Consider the following 20,502-nt stretch of genomic DNA (forward strand, 5'->3'; position numbering starts at 1 on the left):
CTTGCAAACAGGAAGAGAGGCGGGAGCAGCCCTGTGTGCAGTGTGAATGAACTCCAGTAACCTTGTCTCCTTTCTTCTCCACTCAGTTGCAGTACCAAGGACATCTGGCAATTGGGAGAGAGGGAGGGAGGAAAAAATAAAGGCACAGTCCATTTCAGGATCTTAGCCACCCTGAAAGTAGTCACATGTATGCTGTCTTTCCTTCTTGTTCCTTTGTTGACATAGCTCTCTTTAATCAGACAGAAACCAAGAGTTGAAGGGAAGGGCAAACCCAAAACATCAGCCTTTGCCAGGCAAGGTATAATGAGAGGCAGGTGAGAGAGCAGGGAGCACCTGCTTCTGGATGAGGCATGTGAGCAGGAGAGCTGACTTGAAAAACAGCTGCTGTTGGGGGTGAGCATTGCAGAGCCTGTAGTTCCCTGGGTGGGACTGGAGTCGGCGCATTCCGTCGTCATCTGATTTAAAATTTGGGAAGCCATATTTCCAGAAGGAGGGAGTCCACAGGTTCTGCAGGAAAGAAACAAATATTGTAATCTGCAGACTGTGGAGAAGGAGCAGGTTTGATTTTTTTTGACTTTTTATGTGGAGCAAAGCAGAAGTACTTTAGGCTTGTTCTGCCCTGTTTTATTGCATTGTGTTTGGTTATACAGTTGTGCCTTAAGACTCTAATTCACTTTGCTAACCCATTTGTTCACTTGTTTCAGTCCTACATTCCTTCGTGCCTTTTGTAGGGTGAAACTGGCTTGGAACTCCTGTTGCTACCATTGTTTGTTTATAATAGACACTTCACCCACAGAATAGCTAAGCCATATTAAGTGCAGATTCATAAATGTCCATAGAACTCTTTGTATTTTGTAATTTCTCTTTCTAATTATAAAGTCTAATTCTAGAAGGAACATTATGAAGGCTTCCAGTCTCCCAGAACTCAGCTTTAGGATGATTTTCTGTAATAACGAGATTTTTCCCTTCTCAGTGTTTTTTTTAGACATACTTTCAGAGCAGCACCTTTCAGGAAATCATAGTTACACCTTTCTTCTCTTCCCAGTACTCTTTCAACCAAGTGACATACATTTGTTTGTTTTAATCTTTTCAGTTGTTAGTCACTTCTGCTGTTGTTCTCTGAACTTTGTGGTGGTTTCCATGCCTGACCTGGGTAGGAGACGGCATGCCTTGTGTTGAGACCAAATGAAACCCAGTGAGAGCTGGATGCTGCAATGAGCCCACTTCAAAGGGAGAGACAAATGCCTGGGCAAAGACCATGCCAGGAATCACCTAAGTTATGTGTAATAAAGGAATTGTTTAGCAGCAGGAGTAAAACCCAAAGTAAGGTGGGGGACAGGGGTAGGGAGGCAGGCTTTGGAACTGAGCTAGGTAGGGAGAGGTGGTGATTAAGACCCTTAATTTGAGGGCAAGAGATGGGAATGCAGCTGCATAGCTGGGAGTGACTTGTAGGACTCTTCTGCATAATTGTCAGTGGTGCCAAACAACTTAAAAGGCTTACAAAGCAGTACTACAGTCTTGGACAGCTGCTCATGGTCAGCTGAATTTTAGCTGGACAGCAAATGAAAGCAATCAGGAGGTTGTAGTTGTTCCTTATCAGCTTGGGCATGATAGTGTCTCACCAATTCTTTCCAGTTTGTGGTTGCCTTTGTGCTACCGGGAGATGAATACAGATAATGTGATTTCAAACTGTGTCCCTGCAGTTCTCTGAGAGAGGGATTTACAGCAGGGGCACTGGACTAGTCTGTTCCCTGAGAGTTGCAAAACTTTTTTCCATTCTTTGTAGACATACTGTTCAAAATCATTCTTGATGGTATCCCGTTGCACTGCTTTTCACATTTTGCATTTTCATGATTTGTCTCTCCCATTGTTAATCTGAAGTTATTTTTGCATGTGAATTTTGACAGTTTTCACATATAATACTACTTTCAAAGCGACAGATTCTTTTTCTGTCTTGAAAGGTACAAAGTATCTTTTTCAACTTTTTTCTAATTGAAACGTGTCATATGAAGACTTCTGCCTCACTCATGGACCTGCTGTTTCAGCCTTTTTTGAGTAATGTGGTGATGTAGAGGGAAGAAGAATAGGCCAACGTGAGCTGGGAATAATCTTTGTTTCTCTGAAACAGCTACAAGGTAGTACCAAGATCCTATGGAAGATTTGTGAAAATACTCTGGCTGCTACACTAGGCACAGTATAGGAAAAGCATTAGGTCACAAAATATGGTTACGCTGTATGAAAGTATTGGAACAGTGGTGCCTCTCAAGGGGCTTAGTTTTCTGCTGGTGCTGTAGAGTCCTGTGAAATCTCAGTCTAACTGGTGTTTTCTTTTCTTGGCCATTTAGATCTGCAGCCAGCATCTGATACCCAAGGTAGCATTATTGCTGTGTGAGTCGTGCATTTAGGTTTCAGCAGAGGTCATTATGCACTGCTGTGGGCCCAGATTTCAGAGATAAAAGCTAGCAGCCAGTGTGAATCTATACTGCATGTCAGAGAACATGTAGAAGCCAAAATGCCTAATTATATCCCTGCTTTAGTTACCTCTGAAAGATAGCCCTTCCTGCCAGGTGTATTTGTTCACCAACAGCCTATTAAAGCCCAGTAGAGAGGTGCTGTCCTGTTGACACACAGTGAGCACAGTCATGTTAGCATATGTATGCAAACATGAGGTCTCTTCTGCTGATGCTGACACGCTGCAGAGTGGCTGCTTGTGATTCATTACAGACTGAAACTTAGCTATATATTTTTACCTTGGCAGAAACTGTAGGATATTGTAATTTACTGGGCCGGGACTGCGATGAGTAAATCGTGTTTTGAAGGATCACAGAGACTTGAACAAACTTCCTAAAAAGCTACTCTTTCCTCTGAGCATCCATTATTTGGAAGTAAAGGGCTTATTGTACTGTTCCTCTGATTGTTTGTATGTTACAGTTTCTTCAGAGATGTGCTTGCATCTGGTCTGGCTCCTGATCCTTAAACTCCTCACAGAAAGTGCCAAACTAAGAATACCAGGAAGAGGGCAGCACTCTTCAGCAGAAGTGTCACACTAATTGCATTTGGCTGATTCAGTTTTTGTATATTCTGTGCTGCCCAGTGGTATCTCCTCTACTTGTCCTCAATGAATGTGGGACAATAGTTTGGTATGTTCTGTAGCTTAGTCTGTTGATGACAGGTCAGATCAAAGTCTTCCAGAAGAATGTGTAAATGCTTCAGCTGGTTTAGAGGAGGACTCAGTTGAGGGAATGGGATGAGATTGTTGCTGAAGGAAGTGATGAATGTTTTTGACATTTAGCATGAGATGCAAAAGCCAGGGCTGCCATCTTTAAGTCTTTCTAAAAAACAGTACTTTGTTGTAACAGTGCTGACCTGGAGACCATCAGTATCTGAGTTGTTCTGTTTTCTCAGAAAAGAAGGGGAGATGGAAGAAATGGAGTAGGGTGAAGCTGATGGTGACACATTTTAGACACTAAACAGAAGTGTTTAGTGTTACATTCGAGACATGGGTGGCAAGGGCTAACAGAAATTTGTTCCCCTTAGCCTTTCATCTCTACCTGTTTCCTCACTGGAGTTTGTCTCCTCATCAGGTTATTCTCTTCAACATGCTGCATTTGAGAAAAGTGATTGCTTCATTTTGTCACATGGCCAGTCCTGGTTTATGAAACTGAAGGAGTTGAGACAGACAGTGGGAGGCAGCACAGCTGACTGTGTCAAGAAGACAGTGTTCTCTCTAGCAGTTATGGCTTGCATCACCTTTCTGCATTTTTGGTTGAAGTGGTGGTGCAGTTTGGAAGGTGTGAATATCTTATATTGTGACTATTAGTACAAAACTTGGCAAGATTTTTAGTCATGTAAAAACAATCCTCATGCAGTTCTGTGACAACTAAACCTCAGGCCTCGTCACACAACCTCTCACTTGTGTGCATGTGAGGAAAATGCTCAGTAGGCTTCTTTACCTAGCACCAGAGTGCTGCTGTTCACAGGTCAGTTTCCCACAGCCTGCAAGTGTTATTATTGTACCTACAAAAGGAAAACTGCTCTGTGTTAGGAGCAGAGAAGACAAGAAACCTTTTCTATCTGCCCATTCTGTTTTGGGAAGGTTGGAGGCTGATGCATGAAGCAGGAACACATTGGATAGTTCTGCGGTGCAGAAAGTGACTTCTCTGTTGCTGTGTCCTGGATGTGCACATGGATTTATATTCTCCTCCCTCTTGGTAGCTTGCAGTCTCTCAGACAATCCCCTTTTCTCCAGATGTCTTCCTGACAGCAAGGTTCATTCTTACAATGTCAGTCGTTGTGCAGATCACGCAGTTCTGAAATTGCATCAGACTGTACCTTCCTCTTATTTTCTGGAATAAGTTTCAGTTGAGGCAGGGATGCACTAAGAATGGGTCACTGTACTGAGGCCTGAGCACTGTTAATCAGTCCCTCAGATGGGTGATCAAACCCTTCCTTTGAAAAATTGCTGCAGGAGTGCTGCTGGTGATTCATTCTGCACAGTAATTAATCTTTGAGTGAGTCTTTTGCATGGTTTAAAGGAATGTGGAGATGCAGAGGCTTACTCTTAGCTTTCTTGTTTCATGCCCAAACATGTCCAGAGACATCTGTGTCAGCATTGGTGAGGAGCTTATGTAAGACTAGGAATGCAAATTGGGTTTGGATTTATTGCAGTAAAGTTCCTATCTCCATCTGATGCTCTATTCTGCTTCCACAAGGTTTTCAGATTCTGCAAGATTTCCTGGGGAGACTTTTTTTTAAAAAAGTTGATTGTGGTAGCTACATTGTTCCTTTGAGGACTCTGAGTTTCTTCAAATTGGTTGCAAATCGCATTGGTTAGGTTGTATTCTCCCATAGTAGGACTTCTGTCTGTAGGTTTGAGTTTCATATTTGCTGTCACTGCTTTTATCCTAGATAGTCTGTTTCTCCAGCTTCCTTAGAGGGAAGGGAGCTCTGAATTCCTGATGCAGTCTGAGGCTATGTTTACAGATGTCACGTGAATTAATGTGCCCCGTGGGTTTTAACACCTGCATCCACTGTGTAATTGGAGATGACAGGATCTCAGCAGGCCTGCCAATGTAACTTGCTTTTATACTTGATGCCTGTTTCAGAATTCTGGGAGGGGGTTCATTTTCGGAAGCATTCCTTTCATCTTTGTTTTTGACATTCTGAGAAAAGTTGTGTGGTCTGGTCCAAATAGCCAGGAGGAAAGAAGGGGCCTGGGACAGTGGTTTTCTGCATCTTTGTGGTCAGCACTACAGTGTGTGAGGCATGCCCCTGCTTGCCTGATGCTCTTGTATCTGGGCTGCTTCAGAACTTTCTGTCTCCTCCTGTGCTTCAGAGACTGATAGGCTTTCAGTCCTGAACTCAGTCATTCAAACTGGTACAGGCCTTTCACGTAGTTGCTTTTAAAATCAGTTAATCTCTTTAGCTTGCATTGGTAAATCACTGAGTTAAGATGAACTGACGTTCAATCAGCTTAGGGGTGTTTACATTAGCAATTTACATCAGTTTCACTGAATCTGTGCATCAACTGAGTAGGTGTGCAGGTGGGGCTTTTTGGAGAAAGTGGTTGGATTTGCTTTCCAGTTTCATGTTCTGTAGTGAAGTTAGGGCTGTGTAATGAAGATGCTTTTCAGTATAGTTTCTAGGTTCCACAAAAGGGTGTCCTCAGAAGGCTGGTGGTGAAGCCATTTCCTGAGAACGACATCATGGCCATTTCCCATAGGGAGCATGCAAGCTTTCAGTTTCTTACTGTAGGTTTGGGGAGGATTTGTAAGCTTATCTTTGATGCATCATCAACTTTTATCAGTCTTTAGCTGCTGATACTAAGAGGGAAATTCAGTATTTTGTAGTTGCTAAATAATTGTATGAAAAATCTCTTTTCCAATTTTCTATATGCTCTGCAATACCAAAATTCAGGGCAGCTGGCAGCAGTGAGCTGTTTGTTACTGGAAGCTTTAACAAAGGCCACTGGATATAATGCCAGGAATTTCCCTCTTACACACTTGGAGAGATCGGGAATGAAGTGCACTGGTAGTGTTGGCAGTAATGAAGACTTTTCTTGCTTTGATAAATCTGTTGGCAATGAAAGAATAGTTTTGCACCTGGACATGCTAGTCTTGTACCTTTTACCACAGTTAGTTAAAATATTGTGTTTTAAGAGTATTAGCATTAATAAAACAAAACTAATTACGGAAATGAAATCTTGAAGCTTGCTTGTGATACAGCTTGTAATAGATTTTGGAAGTTAATAGTCTCAGTAGCTGAACTCTTGCCTCTTTTGCATCTGTTTGTTTTTTCCACAGGTACTTCCTGACTTTCAGTAGTAGAGAGAAACGAAGGACTTCTAAGATAGATGCCTGTCGCCCCTTGCTTGGCAGAAACAATGCTGCAGCGATGAGATTATAGTGAGCCCTTCCTGTGTGGCTTCCATGGGTCCCACTCAACTCAGCACACAGGATCATGGGAAGAGGGTGGCAAGTGTATTTGAAATGGAGGAGGAAGGGCTTCCACTCTTCTCTGGCTCAGAGAACCCCCCTGAGCATGCAGGTATGCAAAAATTCTCTCTAAATCTATGCAAGATAAAGGCTATCCATTCTTTCAGCTGTAAGCAGATTTGATACTTGGCAAAATTTTAGGACAAGTTCTACTGTGCTTGAGGTACTCAGAGATGATGTTTCAGAATAGAGTCAGTTATTGATAGCTGAAGACTGGGTTTATCTAAGTGATAAATTTGCTCATTTGACCTTCTAGAGACTAGGTTCATGGCAGTAAGATAAAAGTTTCTTGGCCTTATCAAAAGCTGCTGAACAATAAAGCTTTACTACAGGTAGCAATCCAAAAAGGGTAGGTGGTGCAAAGAAATGATAGTTTTGCAGGTTCATGCAATGGGAAGACAGTAGGAGTTTCTTCATGTATTTCTTACATTAACTGAGGATGAAAAGTATCAGACATAGAACTGAGATTCTGTAGTTAAAACTACTACTTATAACCACAATCCTACACTTTCAAACTGTAAGAAGACAGTATAACATCTCTGGACAGGTAAAATGAAAAAAAAGGAAAGCATAAGTGCATGGGGTCTTCATCTTAATGAGAATATGACACATTAATGCATTTGCTCAGCAATGAGACAGTGGGCAATCTTGATATAAACAAAGATAATCTGAAGATTGGATGAGGACTCATCAATAGAGTAGAAAAAAAGAGAGTAGTTAAAGGGTGATATGAAATTATCCAATAAAAGTCCTTAAAATGGGTCTGAGGACTTGAAAAGAAAGTGGCTGATAGATTGTTTCCTTATGAAAATGTAAGGAAAAAAGACACAAAATGTGGAAAATATTTATTAAATAGGGAAGCTACCAAGGAAGGAGGACCCTAATGAGAGCTAAAGGTTCAGAGGTGTCATTCATGCTTTCTTTATACATCTTATGTTACTTCTGTGTTATCTTTAATGACAGAAAATAACAATAATCATCTATATAACTAAAATGCTTCATGCTCAAAAATAGAAAATAATTTGCATAGATCAAAGAATAAGCCTATCTGTCTCAATAAAACAGTCATACAAAAGGTAATAAGAAACTTATGTAGTGTCTTAAAGACAGCTAAGAAATCCAAAAGGGGGACAGATTTATCTGTGGAAGTCATTGGATTACTCTGTTGTTCCTCAGTAGCATATGAACATCACTTGAGGCTTCAGCAAAGTTGTTATACTAGTTAGTCCACCATTACCTGTGTTATACTAAGTAATCTGAAATAACTGTAGGCGTTGCATAATTTTTACTTGGTAGTACATTGTGTGAAGAGAAATATAGTTGAACAAGAGAGGAGAATATCAGAAATTTAAACTTTCTGATGACATTTTCTTGCTGTCCTATCTGCAATGAGATATACAGGCCAAAATGAATGATCTCCAAGCCTCTGTAAAGTCAGTGGGATTGAAAATCAACACCAAGATACTTACTGCTAAAAACATGTGTTGAGGAACACAAATAATAATGTCTGAGACTGACCTAAAACTAGTTAGAATTTCAGGGACTTGAGCAGAATAGTAAATGTAAATGCAAGTAAGGATAGAAGCATTGGAAGAGTAAGTACAAAAATGAGACCTGCAATTGTAACCCTCATGCTGATCAAGAAATGCAGGAGCCTTTTTCTTCACACTAGGCAGTAACTCCAGTGTGAAGGCTTTCCAGGCATATCTAAATGTTATCTGGAGATTTATGAAGACATGGTGGTTGTAATCTTTATAACAGCTGCCATAGAATAATCTATAATATCTGACATACAGAAAAATGCCTGCACTATGAGATGTGTAGATTAACAGATGTCAACGTAGCTAGAATTAAGTGGGTGGAAAAGAGAGAGGGCTAATAGAAAGGGAATACACATTTAATTATTGGCAAGCATTTGATTTGAGTGCCTAAGGTAAGATGTGTTGGAACAGACCTAAGATATTTTCAAAATGCAGAGCCACTGATAAGGTTAAAATTTGTCAGGATGATATAGGAAGAGTTGGGAGCTGCTGCACAAGACCATCCCAAGTGTGAGGCAGTAGTGAAGGCCCTGTGTTTAAACTAGAGCAACAAGCTTTAGTAAATGAACTGTCACTATGAGAGTGTTTGTTTTTAGGAGTGGGGAGCGCTCTTCTTGAAGAGGAGGTGCTGACTTCAGGATTCCATAGGCTCACAGAGCTTCTGAAGTGTACTGGTTGTGTGCTTATTGCAGCTAACTCCACAAGTTGCTGTCTTCTGTTTCAGCAGTTTCCCCAAGTGTTCAGTTACAGGGATTGTTTGCTCAATCTGTATTTGTAGGGTTACAGTTTCAGCACTGTATTTCTGTCACTACTGAATTGAGGAAACATTTTTCCTTATTCTTGTGCATATGTATGGCAGAAAACAGAAGTAAGAGAACTTTAGGTGAGTTCTGAAGAAATTTACTTTTTGCACAATCTTGGATTTCTGACTCAACTTTTTTTTAGGTCTTTCTCGTATTGGTAACGTAACTAATTGGAAAGTGCAGAACACTTGGCCTGAGCGTGTTTTGGCTCTTTCACTCTGTTTTGGAGAGGAACAAGTGAGAAGCTGTATTTGTTTATATAGTTGAGGTGAAACCTTGTAGATTATGTCAGTAAGTTTGTTGCAGAAGATTTGCTTGCCCAGAAAGGGGTGTGTGGTTGGGAGATAGTTGGTTTGAGTGAGAATGTTGGTTGTCAGGAATGGGGCAGTTAGCTGCAAACACCACGCTTCCTTCATGTCTGTGAGTTTTCTTTTTTTTTTTTTTTTTTTTTTACCTCACTACCATTCGTTTTGATAGAAAATCCCCCCTTGAAGCGGAAGAAGGGCCCAGCCCCTAAGATGCTGGGAAACGAAGTGTGCAGTGTCTGTGGGGACAAGGCCTCTGGCTTCCACTACAACGTGCTGAGCTGCGAAGGCTGCAAGGGCTTCTTCCGCCGCAGCGTCATCAAGGGCGCGCAGTACGTCTGCAAGAACGGCGGCAAGTGCGAGATGGACATGTACATGCGCCGCAAGTGCCAGGAGTGCCGGCTGCGCAAGTGCCAGGAGGCCGGCATGCGGGAGCAGTGTGAGTGCAGGCACCGGGCGCCGCGGCTGGGACGGGACCGGAGGGCTCTGGGAACGATGGCTGTAAGGCAGGGGGCACTGCGAGTGCTTGGGGAGGGGGGACATGGAAGCCTGAATGTTGGAATGTGTGTGGGAAGAGCTCAGCAAGGGTCACTTAGGGAGGTGAGGCTGCTAGTGGAACGCTGACACTCAGCCTTGCTTTATTCCTTGTAAGAAATTGTGGAATATACGAGCAGAGGAAAGACTCATGTTCATCAGGGCGCTATAAAGTGTGTTAGTAACATCAGGCTTGTGACCAGGACTGTAAGATTGGTCACTGTGCTCCTTGAACAACAGGCACTTTTCTTTGCTTCCTGCTGTGACCTTGTAAAAGAGGTCAAGGGCAGCTGTGTTTGTGCATGAGCTGATCTCATTGCTCCCTTTAGTGATCTCTGCTATTTTTCTCACGCAAGCCATAAGGCTGCTGTTTCTGAATATTCACCAGTATTTCTGCTGGCATATCATGAACAGTCCTCCTTGGCCAAGGTATCCAGGTTTCATCCCTTTTGCTGGTCAAGACTGACTGAATGCATTCTCAGTTAATGTTAGATCTGTGTGAAGTCTTCTTTTTTGACATTCAGCACCCAGAACAGCTAGGAACAGCGGGTGTTTCAGAAACATAAAATAATTTTGCAAAAACTAAGTCCTAATGAGGTAGGAGATATGCTGTTCAGTTTTTCAGCATGAAACACACATCAGTATCTTTGTCTCACCGGTTTGTATCAGCATTACGTGTGCTGTCTTTACCTCATTTCCCCTTTCCCAAGAGCTACAAAACAGATGTATTTTAGAAGCAATGCAGTAAGACCACTTGTTCACTTTGCTTCTCTTTTGTTGCAGATAGATACAGAGAGCCTCAGTATGTTTCTGCATTTAGTCATTGTTTTCTGTTGAAGACAGCTCAGGAAAATTAGGTCGAATGGAATCTTGGTGTTATTATCAAGAACTTGGCAATTCTTGTTGATGCTGTAATCCCCACTGCAAATTTGCCTTGTTAGTTTTGACAGAAATTAAGGGCTTTTTCCTCCAGCTGTTTCACTTGCAAGGTCATTCCAGAACTTCCCTCCTAGTAATTGCTGGAAACATTCTTCTAATTCCCAGACTGAAGTTATTCGTGGCCAGTTTATTGTTCTTAAGCCAGTGTGAACCATGAGTTTAAATAATTCCTTCCTGACAAATCAAGTAAGTTAGGTTGCTTTGAATTTAGCATGGTGTAGGAGCTTGCAAATAGGCAGTTTTCAAGATTCATTAGTAGCCAAGTAACATGTTACCAGATAAAAAATTTTTTTTGTGCGTTGGAGTCCCAAGATGAGGGACTGTAATCACTTGGATCAATTACTTCTCTCCTTAAACTGACACTGTAAGTAGCAGTCTCTAATCTTATAGATCTCCCCTTTTTTTGGTAATTGTATTAAATGCCTTTGCTGTTAGAATTGTAAATTTTGTGCATGGTGCATGTTCTTGTACAAACATCCTCACTGTTTGAAGTCAGGGATAAAGGTTACTCTCAGCTTGACTGTGTTATGTTCTTTGTCTTATCTTTCCAATCCCAAGAATGTTGTCTTACAGCAGCTCTGCAGTTCTTGTCTTTGTTTAATGTGATTAAGTGCAGTTGTATACTTCAGTTTTAGGGCCTGCTTTTCTGTGTAGTAGCTATAGAATCATCAAGGTTGCAAGAGATCTTTTAAGATCATCAAGTCTAAATGTCTGCCCAGCAGTACCACTGTAACCCTTAAACCACTAAACCATATCAATGAGCACAGATCCAGGTGCCCTTTAAACATCTCCAAGGATGGTGACTCCATCACCTCCCAGGGCAACTTGTTCCAATGCATGCCCTAACAAGGATTTTTTTTTTTTTTTAAATACCTAATCTAAATCTTCTCTGTCTAAATGGCCTGAGAGGCCATTTCTTCTTGTCCTCTCACTGTGGACATGGCAGGAGAGACTAACACCCCCATCTCATTGCAACTTCCTTTCTTTTTTATGTTATTTGTGCATTTAAAAAAAAGGCCAAAGAATCTTTCAGCACTTTTAAAGTCTTATTTGTAAAGTCAAGCTTTGTTCCTGAAGATACAGAGTGTAGGGTTTTTTTTCCAATTAGTTCCTTTTCTGCTTCCCTCCCTTCCAGAGTGTCAATCACAGTTGATGCTGTCAGAGCCTTGCTGAGGGTGTGCTCAGTGCCACTGTCCATGTCACTGATAAAGGTGTTAAACAGTGCCAGTCCCCGTACCAACCCCTGGGGAATGCCACTTGGCACTGATCTCCACCTGGACATTGAGCCATTGGCCACAACTCTGAGTGTGACCATCCAACCCATCTTTTATCCTTCATGTGATCTATCTGTAAAATCCATGCTATTCCAATTTAGACACAGGGTTGCATCGCTCCTGAGCTTGGAGGAGGTGATCTTTGAATATTAACCAGCTTTCTTGGGCCCCTCTTCCCTCCAGCACTTTATCTGATAGTACTCTACTGAGCAGATCCCTGAAGAGGCCAGAGTCTGCTCTCCTGAAGTCCAGGCCAGCCTACTTGCTGTGCACCCTCTCTCTGTGATGCCAATATGATCACAGCCCTGCAGGTGTGTGCATGTCTCTGACTCCTTTTATTTATTTCCTATGCTGTGTGCATTTGCATAGAGGCATTTAAGCTGGGCTCCCGATGAACCTGACTTACTCGAGGGAGTGGCAGGAATTCCATTGTGTTGCCCTTCAGGTGTTCTCCTGCTGACCTGCATACCCTCTCCAGGCTCTGGGCATCTCTTGCTGGATCTGGCATCTAATTGGATTGGGAGAGGAAAGGGATGGATTGAGGTTCCTGTCCCTAGGCAGCTTTAGTTTAAATCCCTCTTTGTTGCTTTTCAAGCCTATGAGAAAAGATGTGCTTCCCTTTCTCAGAGAGGGACCCCATCAGCCCTCAGTAGAGCAGATGCCTTTGAGTTCTGTTCTTTACAGTGTTGCATCCAAATAACATCTCCCCTTTGATGTAACAACTGAAGGAGACATATAACCCTGTTCCTGAAGGACCTGCCATTGGTCCTCAGTACATTTATGCGCAGTTACTCTTCTATTATTTATCTTGGAGTATGTTACTGCTCTAGAGTTTGCTGCTGATAGCCTGTATAGCAAATTATCCTCTCAAACTCCACCCAGGATTGAGTCTGACTTTTGAAGAGAGTGAAATGACACAAGCTGTTAAATTAACAATATTGAAAAAAGACATAGTAGTTATATAATATAAAATACAGTGGACACACCATGGCATATGAAGGAAACACCTGTTATAACATGACACTTTAGGGAATTGCTTTATGGGGAAAATCACTTGTTTTTCTGAGATCTGCAGGGCATCATGAGGGGAGCTTCAGACTTTTGTGAACACTTTACATGACAGTATGATTAGAAGAAGGGCAATGAAACAACTTAAAGTAGGGAATAGAGGGAGAAACAACTATCACTGTCTGTGTTTGTACACTCTTCTATGCCTGGTCCAGGCAGCTGTGATCTCTGCCTCTCCATCCACAGCACATTATCCTGTATTTAGTGTGGTTTCCATTGTGTTCCTATGATTGATTATGAGCTGTTCCTGCTTTAGATGTTCTGTCTGAAGAGCAGATACGACTGAAGAAGCTGAAGAAGCAGGAAGACGATCAGGCTCGGACAGTTGTGGTGCGTCCAAACCCTCCGAATCCGCCAAGCCCTTCCCACAAACTGACGCCAGAACAGCTGAGCATGATAAAAAAGCTCGTGGCCGCTCAGCAGCAGTGCAACCAGCGCTCCTTCACAGACAGGCTCAAAGTGACGGTAAGAACTATACCAGTGTACCCAAAATAAGAAAAAATGAAGTCTGGGGAGTTGCATTTTAGGTAAAATATTTGGGAGAGCAGAGTTACTTTAGGCATGACATCTGTGGGCTAAAGCTCTGTAAAGAACAGCAAAAGATTTGAAGTTGTTGTTTTCTTTCCTTGTTCTCTTCATCTTATCTTTCATCTTTAGCTCCATCTTTCACAAATATCTGCTGTCTCTTCCCATTCCTACAGCCGTGGCCCCAGATTCCTGATCCAAATAACCGTGAAGCAAGGCAGCAGCGTTTTGCTCACTTCACAGAACTCGCAATTATCTCTGTGCAAGAGATCGTGGACTTTGCCAAGCAATTACCTGGATTCCTGGAGCTCACCAGGGAAGATCAGATCGCTTTACTGAAGACATCTACCATAGAGGTGAGGGTTTGACTCCACCCCAGATGATAGTAGCAGAGATTAAAGATTTTGGAGTTATCCATCTAGAGAACTAGTTCCTTCCCTTTTTTGAGGATGGCAGACTGAAGGATCTCAGCTGTGGGATCATTACTGCAGTATAAGGTTATATTGGCAGGATGCCTGGTTATATACTGTAGTGCCTACTTATTCAGGAAGGGAATGGGGCAAGCGCCTTGGTAGTGGTAAGCAGGAATTTCCCATTTCTGAGAAGCAAGGCACCACAAAGGATGGCACCAGGCTTAATCTTGGAATTTTTAAGCACTCTGAGAGAAACTGGAGTGGTTTTGTTTGGTTTTTCTTTTTCCAAAGATGCTTCAGCTGTCAGCAAAGTACTGATACTGTAACATTTCTTCCTGCTTTCAAATTGAGTATATCTTATTCCTGTCTTCAGGTGATGTTGTTGGAGACATCTCGGCGCTACAATCCAGAGATTGAGAGCATCACCTTTCTTAAGGACCTGAGCTATAATCGGGATGACTTCGCCAAAGCAGGTGGTGCATTAGACAGGTGTTTCTTCCTCCCCAGTGTCTTGTGTTCTTACATATTTCCCTTTTTAATGTGGGCAGCTGGAAGTAGTTTATGGTGAGAGGTTTAGAACAGGACCAAACCAATAGCCTCACAAACTGTGGTTTTTTTTTTTTTTGATTTTTAACTTACGGTACCAGCTCATTTAATGTCTTTTTCTAGGTGTCAATTTGTTTGGGAAAATCTGGACTCTTAAAGCATGAAAATATTGCTGCAAGTGTCCACCTAGGACTAGCAGTTGGTAGGAAATTCCTTGCTTGTAGAGATGTGACGTGGTGGAGCTGTATCAGATCATACCAATCCAAACCACAAGCAAGCATATCACCTGCTAATCCAGATGGACACTTGGAGTGATGACATTACTGTAATTACATTGCAGTTGATATGAAGTTTGTACTGTGCACTGAGGATCCCCAGAGACTGCTTTAGACCCTTTATCATCCTAATATATGGTTGCCTGTGGTGTTGTGATCTCTGAAGTGTATTTTTCCAGGAGCTATGAGTGTTTGTAATTTCAGAGGCAGTAACAAGAAGTGTGTAACTTCAGCATTTTTAAAAACAAGACTTTAGCCATGCTTCAGCTGTTTTTTTTGTTTTATTCCTTGACTAGATATTTAACCATTTATACTTGAGATGGCCTGTGTATAAAACTTTTCTTTATGACCCTTTTCCTGGTTGCCTTTTCTTCAGGTTATTAGAAAGGCAAAAACCAAGAGTTCAGAAAGATTCCGTCCAGTTTGTTCTTCCTTCTCTTATGCATTTGTAATGCAAGAAATTAGAAACTTGGTTGCTATTTTGGAGGAAAGGTCTGAAGTTTTCAGTATGATTACATAGCACAAAGGGACCTGATTTGAAAGTGGTCTCTGTTATGGCAGTAAATATCAGTCCATTTCTATCTGACTGCATTTATCAAATGAGGTGATTGGAAGCCTAGGTCAGACCCTGCCTCAGGTTGCCCAGTTCTTTGAGCTGAAGGAAATGACATAGTTCAGAGTTCTTGGAACCACATATTTTTCAGCTCATACATTCTTTAGATGAACCTGAATTAAAGCTTTTTTTGAAAGCATGAAGGCTACTGAAGTGAAGGAGGTGATGCTGTGAGAGTGGACAGTGTAAATGTTGTGTTCATGACCTCCTGATGTTTTGATGGACTTGTCTGATAGTTGATGTAGTGTTCCTTTAGCTGTTGCCCAAGAATGTGCTGTGGGGCATTTAGGAAAACCCAGAAATAATATCATTTTACAGTTAGAACCTGACTCCTCAGCCACTGTTGTTGGTGCTTACCAGTAGTGGATGTAAAGGGAGGATTCATTAGAGCATAGTGTAAAGGTTTTTCCCTGCCTCTCTCTGCTCCCCACTCTCTGGTGTATAGCAGTGGATTTCTTTTGAAGGGAGGGGGAGAGAGGGGAGACAATTGTTACTGCCTCACCTTGTTCTCTTCTGTTTGTTGCAGGTCTGCAGTTTGAGTTCATTAACCCCATCTTTGAGTTCTCAAAGGGAATGAATGAGCTACAGCTTAATGATGCTGAATATGCACTTTTAATTGCCATCAACATTTTCTCTGCAGGTAAAAAGCCAGGAAGATCCGCAGAGCTGCAGCAGTGAGTCAGAGTGCAAAGGAAGTAGTGTGAAGTGATGTTACAAGCAGAAAAGGAGTAATAGAGTCTAGTGATAAAGGGAGTATATTATTAATTATATTCTGAATGTTCTAGTGCCACTTCCAGAGGAAATTGAATTCCTCACTACTGGAAAAGTGTGCAGGAAAACCAGCCAGTCTTTATCTTCCTCATTTAGAAAGTGATATTTTACTGCCCCCTTAATGTTCTTGGCACCTCTCTGGTGTGATGCAGGTCCCACACCATGAGTGACATCTAGTGGGCAAGCCAACATACTCTGGACAAGAGGCAGTGTTGCTCTGGGCCAGGACAGGGTTTGCCAAGAAGCCACCTCTTCTGTCTTGTGACCTGTTTAATGGCTCTTTTTCTTTGTTCCTGTTTTCTAACTGGCTCAGCTACTGGAGAGACTTTCCCATTTACTCTTGAATAGGTGGCTTTGCGTTTTTTCTGGGACAAAAATATGAGACCAACAAGCACTGTGTAAATGTGTTTGGTCTCTCTCACCTCCCTCCTCTATAGGAGTTGGATTGCACTCCCCATGTGCAGTGGATATCACTGAGAAAGAGACATTACAGGCAGCTGCCACAGTGTCATGGATATATCTCCCAGCTGTGCTGGGTGAATGTGAGATGAAGTTTGGGAAGACACCATAGGAGGAGGTGGGGTTAGACAGAGATGTTAAATCCAGGGAAGCTGCCCATGGCAATCTGCTTATATCTAATCTGCTTACTTCTAACCTGCTTTTTGGCAGACCGACCGAATGTGCAGGACCAGTCCCTGGTGGAGAGGCTGCAGCACACCTATGTGGAAGCACTTCATTCTTACATTTGCATCAACAGACCAAATGTAAGTGCCTGACCAGAACATCTCCAGGGATGATGCAAGCAGATTTTTATTTATGCAGGCAGAGTTCCTGCAGTATTGTCTCTAACAGGTCTCTTGCTGCCTGTACTGTCAGGCTTGTCCCTTCTGGGGTCTTTGATAGCTGTAAATGCAGAATTTGTGAGCTGTCACAATCTGCTGTCCTGTATCACATTCCATAGTTTAGCCAGCATGGAAAGTCTGGAGTTTTGGGGCATGATGTACTACTTGTGTTCTTTCATACTGCATCCTCCTGGAGAATGCTGGGTCTAGAGGAAGTAAGGATTGTGATTACAGTGTAATGTAATCAGTTGTGGTAATTTTTTTTTTAAATGACGTTTTAGGTGAATTCACTAACAGCTGTCTATTTGGCCCTGCAGGACCGTTTGATGTTTCCACGGATGTTAATGAAGCTGGTCAGTCTTCGGACACTGAGCAGTGTCCACTCTGAACAGGTGTTTGCCCTTCGGCTGCAGGATAAGAAACTCCCGCCCTTGCTCTCAGAAATCTGGGATGTGCATGAGTGACTGCATGCTCCCAGGGCGCTGACATGCTGACATAATGCCATCTCCCAGCCTTTGCTAACGAGAAGCCAGCCTCCCCTCTCCATAGCACTGAACCCTGGGCTGGGCATGCCTGGAGTGATGACCCTGGGGTTTCAGTGTTGTCATAAGAATATGCAGGAGGCAGCTGGGCTAGATCAGATGGAGGGGTTGGTTTTGATGTAGTGCCCATACCCCAAAGGAATAACATGAACCATTTGAAAACGGTAGAAATGAAGACCTTTCCCCCTGCCCCTCAACTCCTTTTACTTCAGTCTTTCTCTAAGCATATACTGAGGGTTTGCCCCATTGATCCTCTTCTTGCTGATTATGAAAATGAATTTGCAGGAACTTGCCAAAAGCTCTCTGTTGAGAGTAACCCAGCTCAAAAGGCTTCTGCAGGGTCCCCAGTGTACCTGGATCTGAGAAGCTCAGGGAAGTCAGTGTGGATGTTCTAGGGATTTCACTGGGTTTCCTATAAATAAAATCTCTTGAATGTGCTGCCCTTTACAATGATTCCAAGAGAAGTAGCTTTTATTTCTTTATTATGAGACTACATCTCTAGAGCTGCCCTTTATTCTGGCCCTCCTTTGGAAAAAGGATTCCTGTAATGTGTAGTGCCCTCTGTCTAACAAGGAGGTCCTCTGTGTAGGGAACATTGTGTATCAAAAAGATGTCAGGCATGAAGTAGTGGATTTTTTTTAATGTAATGCATCATGGTTTTATCTCATGGCGGTTCTCAGACAGCTCAATTTACCTTTGATCTGCTAACAGCTGAAAAACTGTAGTTCAAAACAAATCAGGGCATAGATTTTATCTTTAGGGGTGGAATAGAAGAAAGATGGGTGGGTAGGCCTGGTACCTAAGTAAGATGGGTGTGGTGGAAGGATCTCAAAAACTTCCAAGAATCTGGAGCATGTGGTATGTGTTCCAAGGTGGGTGTGAAGATGAATCGACCAAGGAGAGAGGACACACTGCATTTAGTGAAATATGTGGGCATTGCATAAGCTGTGGGCTGTACAACTCTCAGATCACAGGCTGCAGGAATATTGTGTGTAATCAGATCCACTTGCATCGTCTTCCTTTTGCCAAAGTCTTTCCAAGGTACTTGCTCAAAGTTTCAGTGATGATCATGGGATATGGAGGCACTCCTGCATGAGGAGTGCCAACTCCTTCAGAAGGACACTTGTGTCTTGTATCAATTCTTCACTTTGGGCATTGTGAGATCCACACTGTATTTATGGTCCAAGTTTTTAAGTATCCACATCCATAAGTATTCTAGGATTTACAGCAATATTTTGTCTGACAGGAGAGAAATATATTGTTATAAAACGTGTTCCTTATTTTCCAAGAAAAAACATCTTATGGCTGATCTCAGAGATGTAACCTTAAATATCCTGGTAGCTTGGTCTCATGAGTCTTCTCTGACATAGAGTCTATGTTTGCTTGCCCGGTGAGCATCCCAAGAGCATAGGTTCACATGGCTCGGGGTTTTTTTGTCTGTCTGTTTTTTGGTTTGTTTGTTGTTTTTTTTTGACTGTGTATCTGAACGCTATGCCCGTGGTGAGGGTATCGTGTCCATTTTGCACTTGAGGTTGGTCCCCTGCCACTGGCCTTCACTCTGCACCTTTGTAAAGCACTTGTAACAATCTGTAAAATAATCTGTTGTTTTTATAACTCATTGCAATTGCAAAAATTCTTGTTTAAATCTGTATTTTTAACTAATCTGTTTGAGAAATGTTAATGTTTATATAAAAGAATAAAGCCTAATACAGGATTTTGACATTCTCTGATGTGCTGTCATGAGACTGGAGGAAGGTGAAATAAGTTCTTGCTGTAACAAGCTGAAAGTTGATAAGAAATTACGAGTATATGTGTTGGGAGAGAAGCAAGAAGTGGTGAGAAAGAAATAGCGTGCAACCCCAGGCAGTTTCTTTTGGCCTTTAGTATGAGATTTTAGTTCAGTATGTGCCTTGCTGTGTGCCAGAGCTGACAAATAGGTGAAGTGGATTGTGTATCACAAAGACCATGCATTATGCATACACACCTCACCTCAATTTGTACAGCTGCATTCAGAATGTAAAGAATGTAAACCTTTTATTGTGTGTGTTCTACTCACCAAAATTGAAAGAGGAGTCCAGTGTGCCCCAGCTGTCACGTGGATTTCAGTAGGGCCTTACCTGACCCTTGGTAGGCTGCTCATTTCTCATGTGTCCACAGGCAGAACACCAGGAAGAGTTGAACCATGTGCATTACCTCAAAGGGAGTGAGCGGCAGGATGGGGGAAAGCGGAGAGCTGTCCAGCATTAGCTGCTTCTGAAGTGCTTGATGATCACCTGCCCCAAAGGGAGAGAAAAACAAACCACAGGCTGTTCTGCTGAAGCCTCTGCATTACTCTGGAGTATCAAATTCAAATTGGAATCTACTGAACCAGAGGAAGAAGGAATAACAGTAGGCTTATAGGAGACGAGTTGGATATGAGAGCGGGGGAGTAATAAGCACAGCTCAAGAGCTCATCAGTGCTGGGTGGATTAGAGGGTGGCTGGGCCCTGCTGTCAACAAAAGAGCTGCATCTTAACTTCCAGCTTTGTATTTTTTGGGCTGCATCTCCTTAATTTGAAGAGAAAAACTGCATAGGAATTTGGGAGAGTCTCAAGGTACAGCCTGTAACATTGATGTGGATGGCAGTGGTGAAAACAATCATTTTCCTTGCCTCTGTGTAGTGGTTTAATCCAGACAGCTACCAAGCCCCACACAATGACTTGCTCACTCCCCAGCAGCAGGACTGGGGAGAGAATCGGAAGGGTAAAAGCCAGAAAACTTGTGGGTTGAGATAAAGACAGGTTAATAGGGAGAGCAAAAGCCACACACACAAGCAAAGTAAGGACTTAATTGACTGTTTCCTGTGGACAATTCACTAATTCACTGTGGACAAGCAGGTGTTCAGCCATCTCCAGGAGAGTGGGGCCTTATCATGTGTAATTGTTACTTGGGAAGACAAACACCATCACTCCAAACATCCTCCTCTTCCTCCTTCCCCCCTTTATGCACTTAGCCATATGGTCTGGAATATCCCTTTG

At 42.4% G+C, this 20,502-nt stretch overlaps 1 protein-coding gene across 8 annotated transcripts in view; it reads left to right on the top strand.

The window, feature by feature from the left end:
• NR1H3 (nuclear receptor subfamily 1 group H member 3) overlaps positions 1-19,199 on the top strand; it is a 38,800-nt gene extending 19,601 nt beyond the window's left edge. For 7 of the 8 annotated variants that reach the window (XM_031505028.2, XM_021533337.3, XM_021533341.3 and 4 more), the window contains exons 2-9: positions 6,303-6,546; positions 9,316-9,582; positions 13,215-13,423; positions 13,660-13,839; positions 14,270-14,369; positions 15,857-15,970; positions 16,771-16,865; positions 17,261-19,199. In XM_031505028.2, the coding sequence (XP_031360888.1) occupies positions 6,429-6,546; positions 9,316-9,582; positions 13,215-13,423; positions 13,660-13,839; positions 14,270-14,369; positions 15,857-15,970; positions 16,771-16,865; positions 17,261-17,407 (1,230 nt within the window). In that variant the 5' untranslated portion in view covers positions 6,303-6,428 and the 3' untranslated portion in view covers positions 17,408-19,199. Of the gene's footprint in view, positions 1-6,302; positions 6,547-9,315; positions 9,583-10,909; positions 12,202-13,214; positions 13,424-13,659; positions 13,840-14,269; positions 14,370-15,856; positions 15,971-16,770; positions 16,866-17,260 lie in introns of those variants that run through there. The other variant, XM_077784179.1, reaches the window with a different exon arrangement.
• Positions 19,200-20,502: the final 1,303 nt, after the last annotated feature.

This window comes from Lonchura striata, chromosome 6 (assembly GCF_046129695.1).
Source record: "Lonchura striata isolate bLonStr1 chromosome 6, bLonStr1.mat, whole genome shotgun sequence".
Taxonomy (NCBI): Eukaryota; Metazoa; Chordata; class Aves; order Passeriformes; family Estrildidae; genus Lonchura; species Lonchura striata.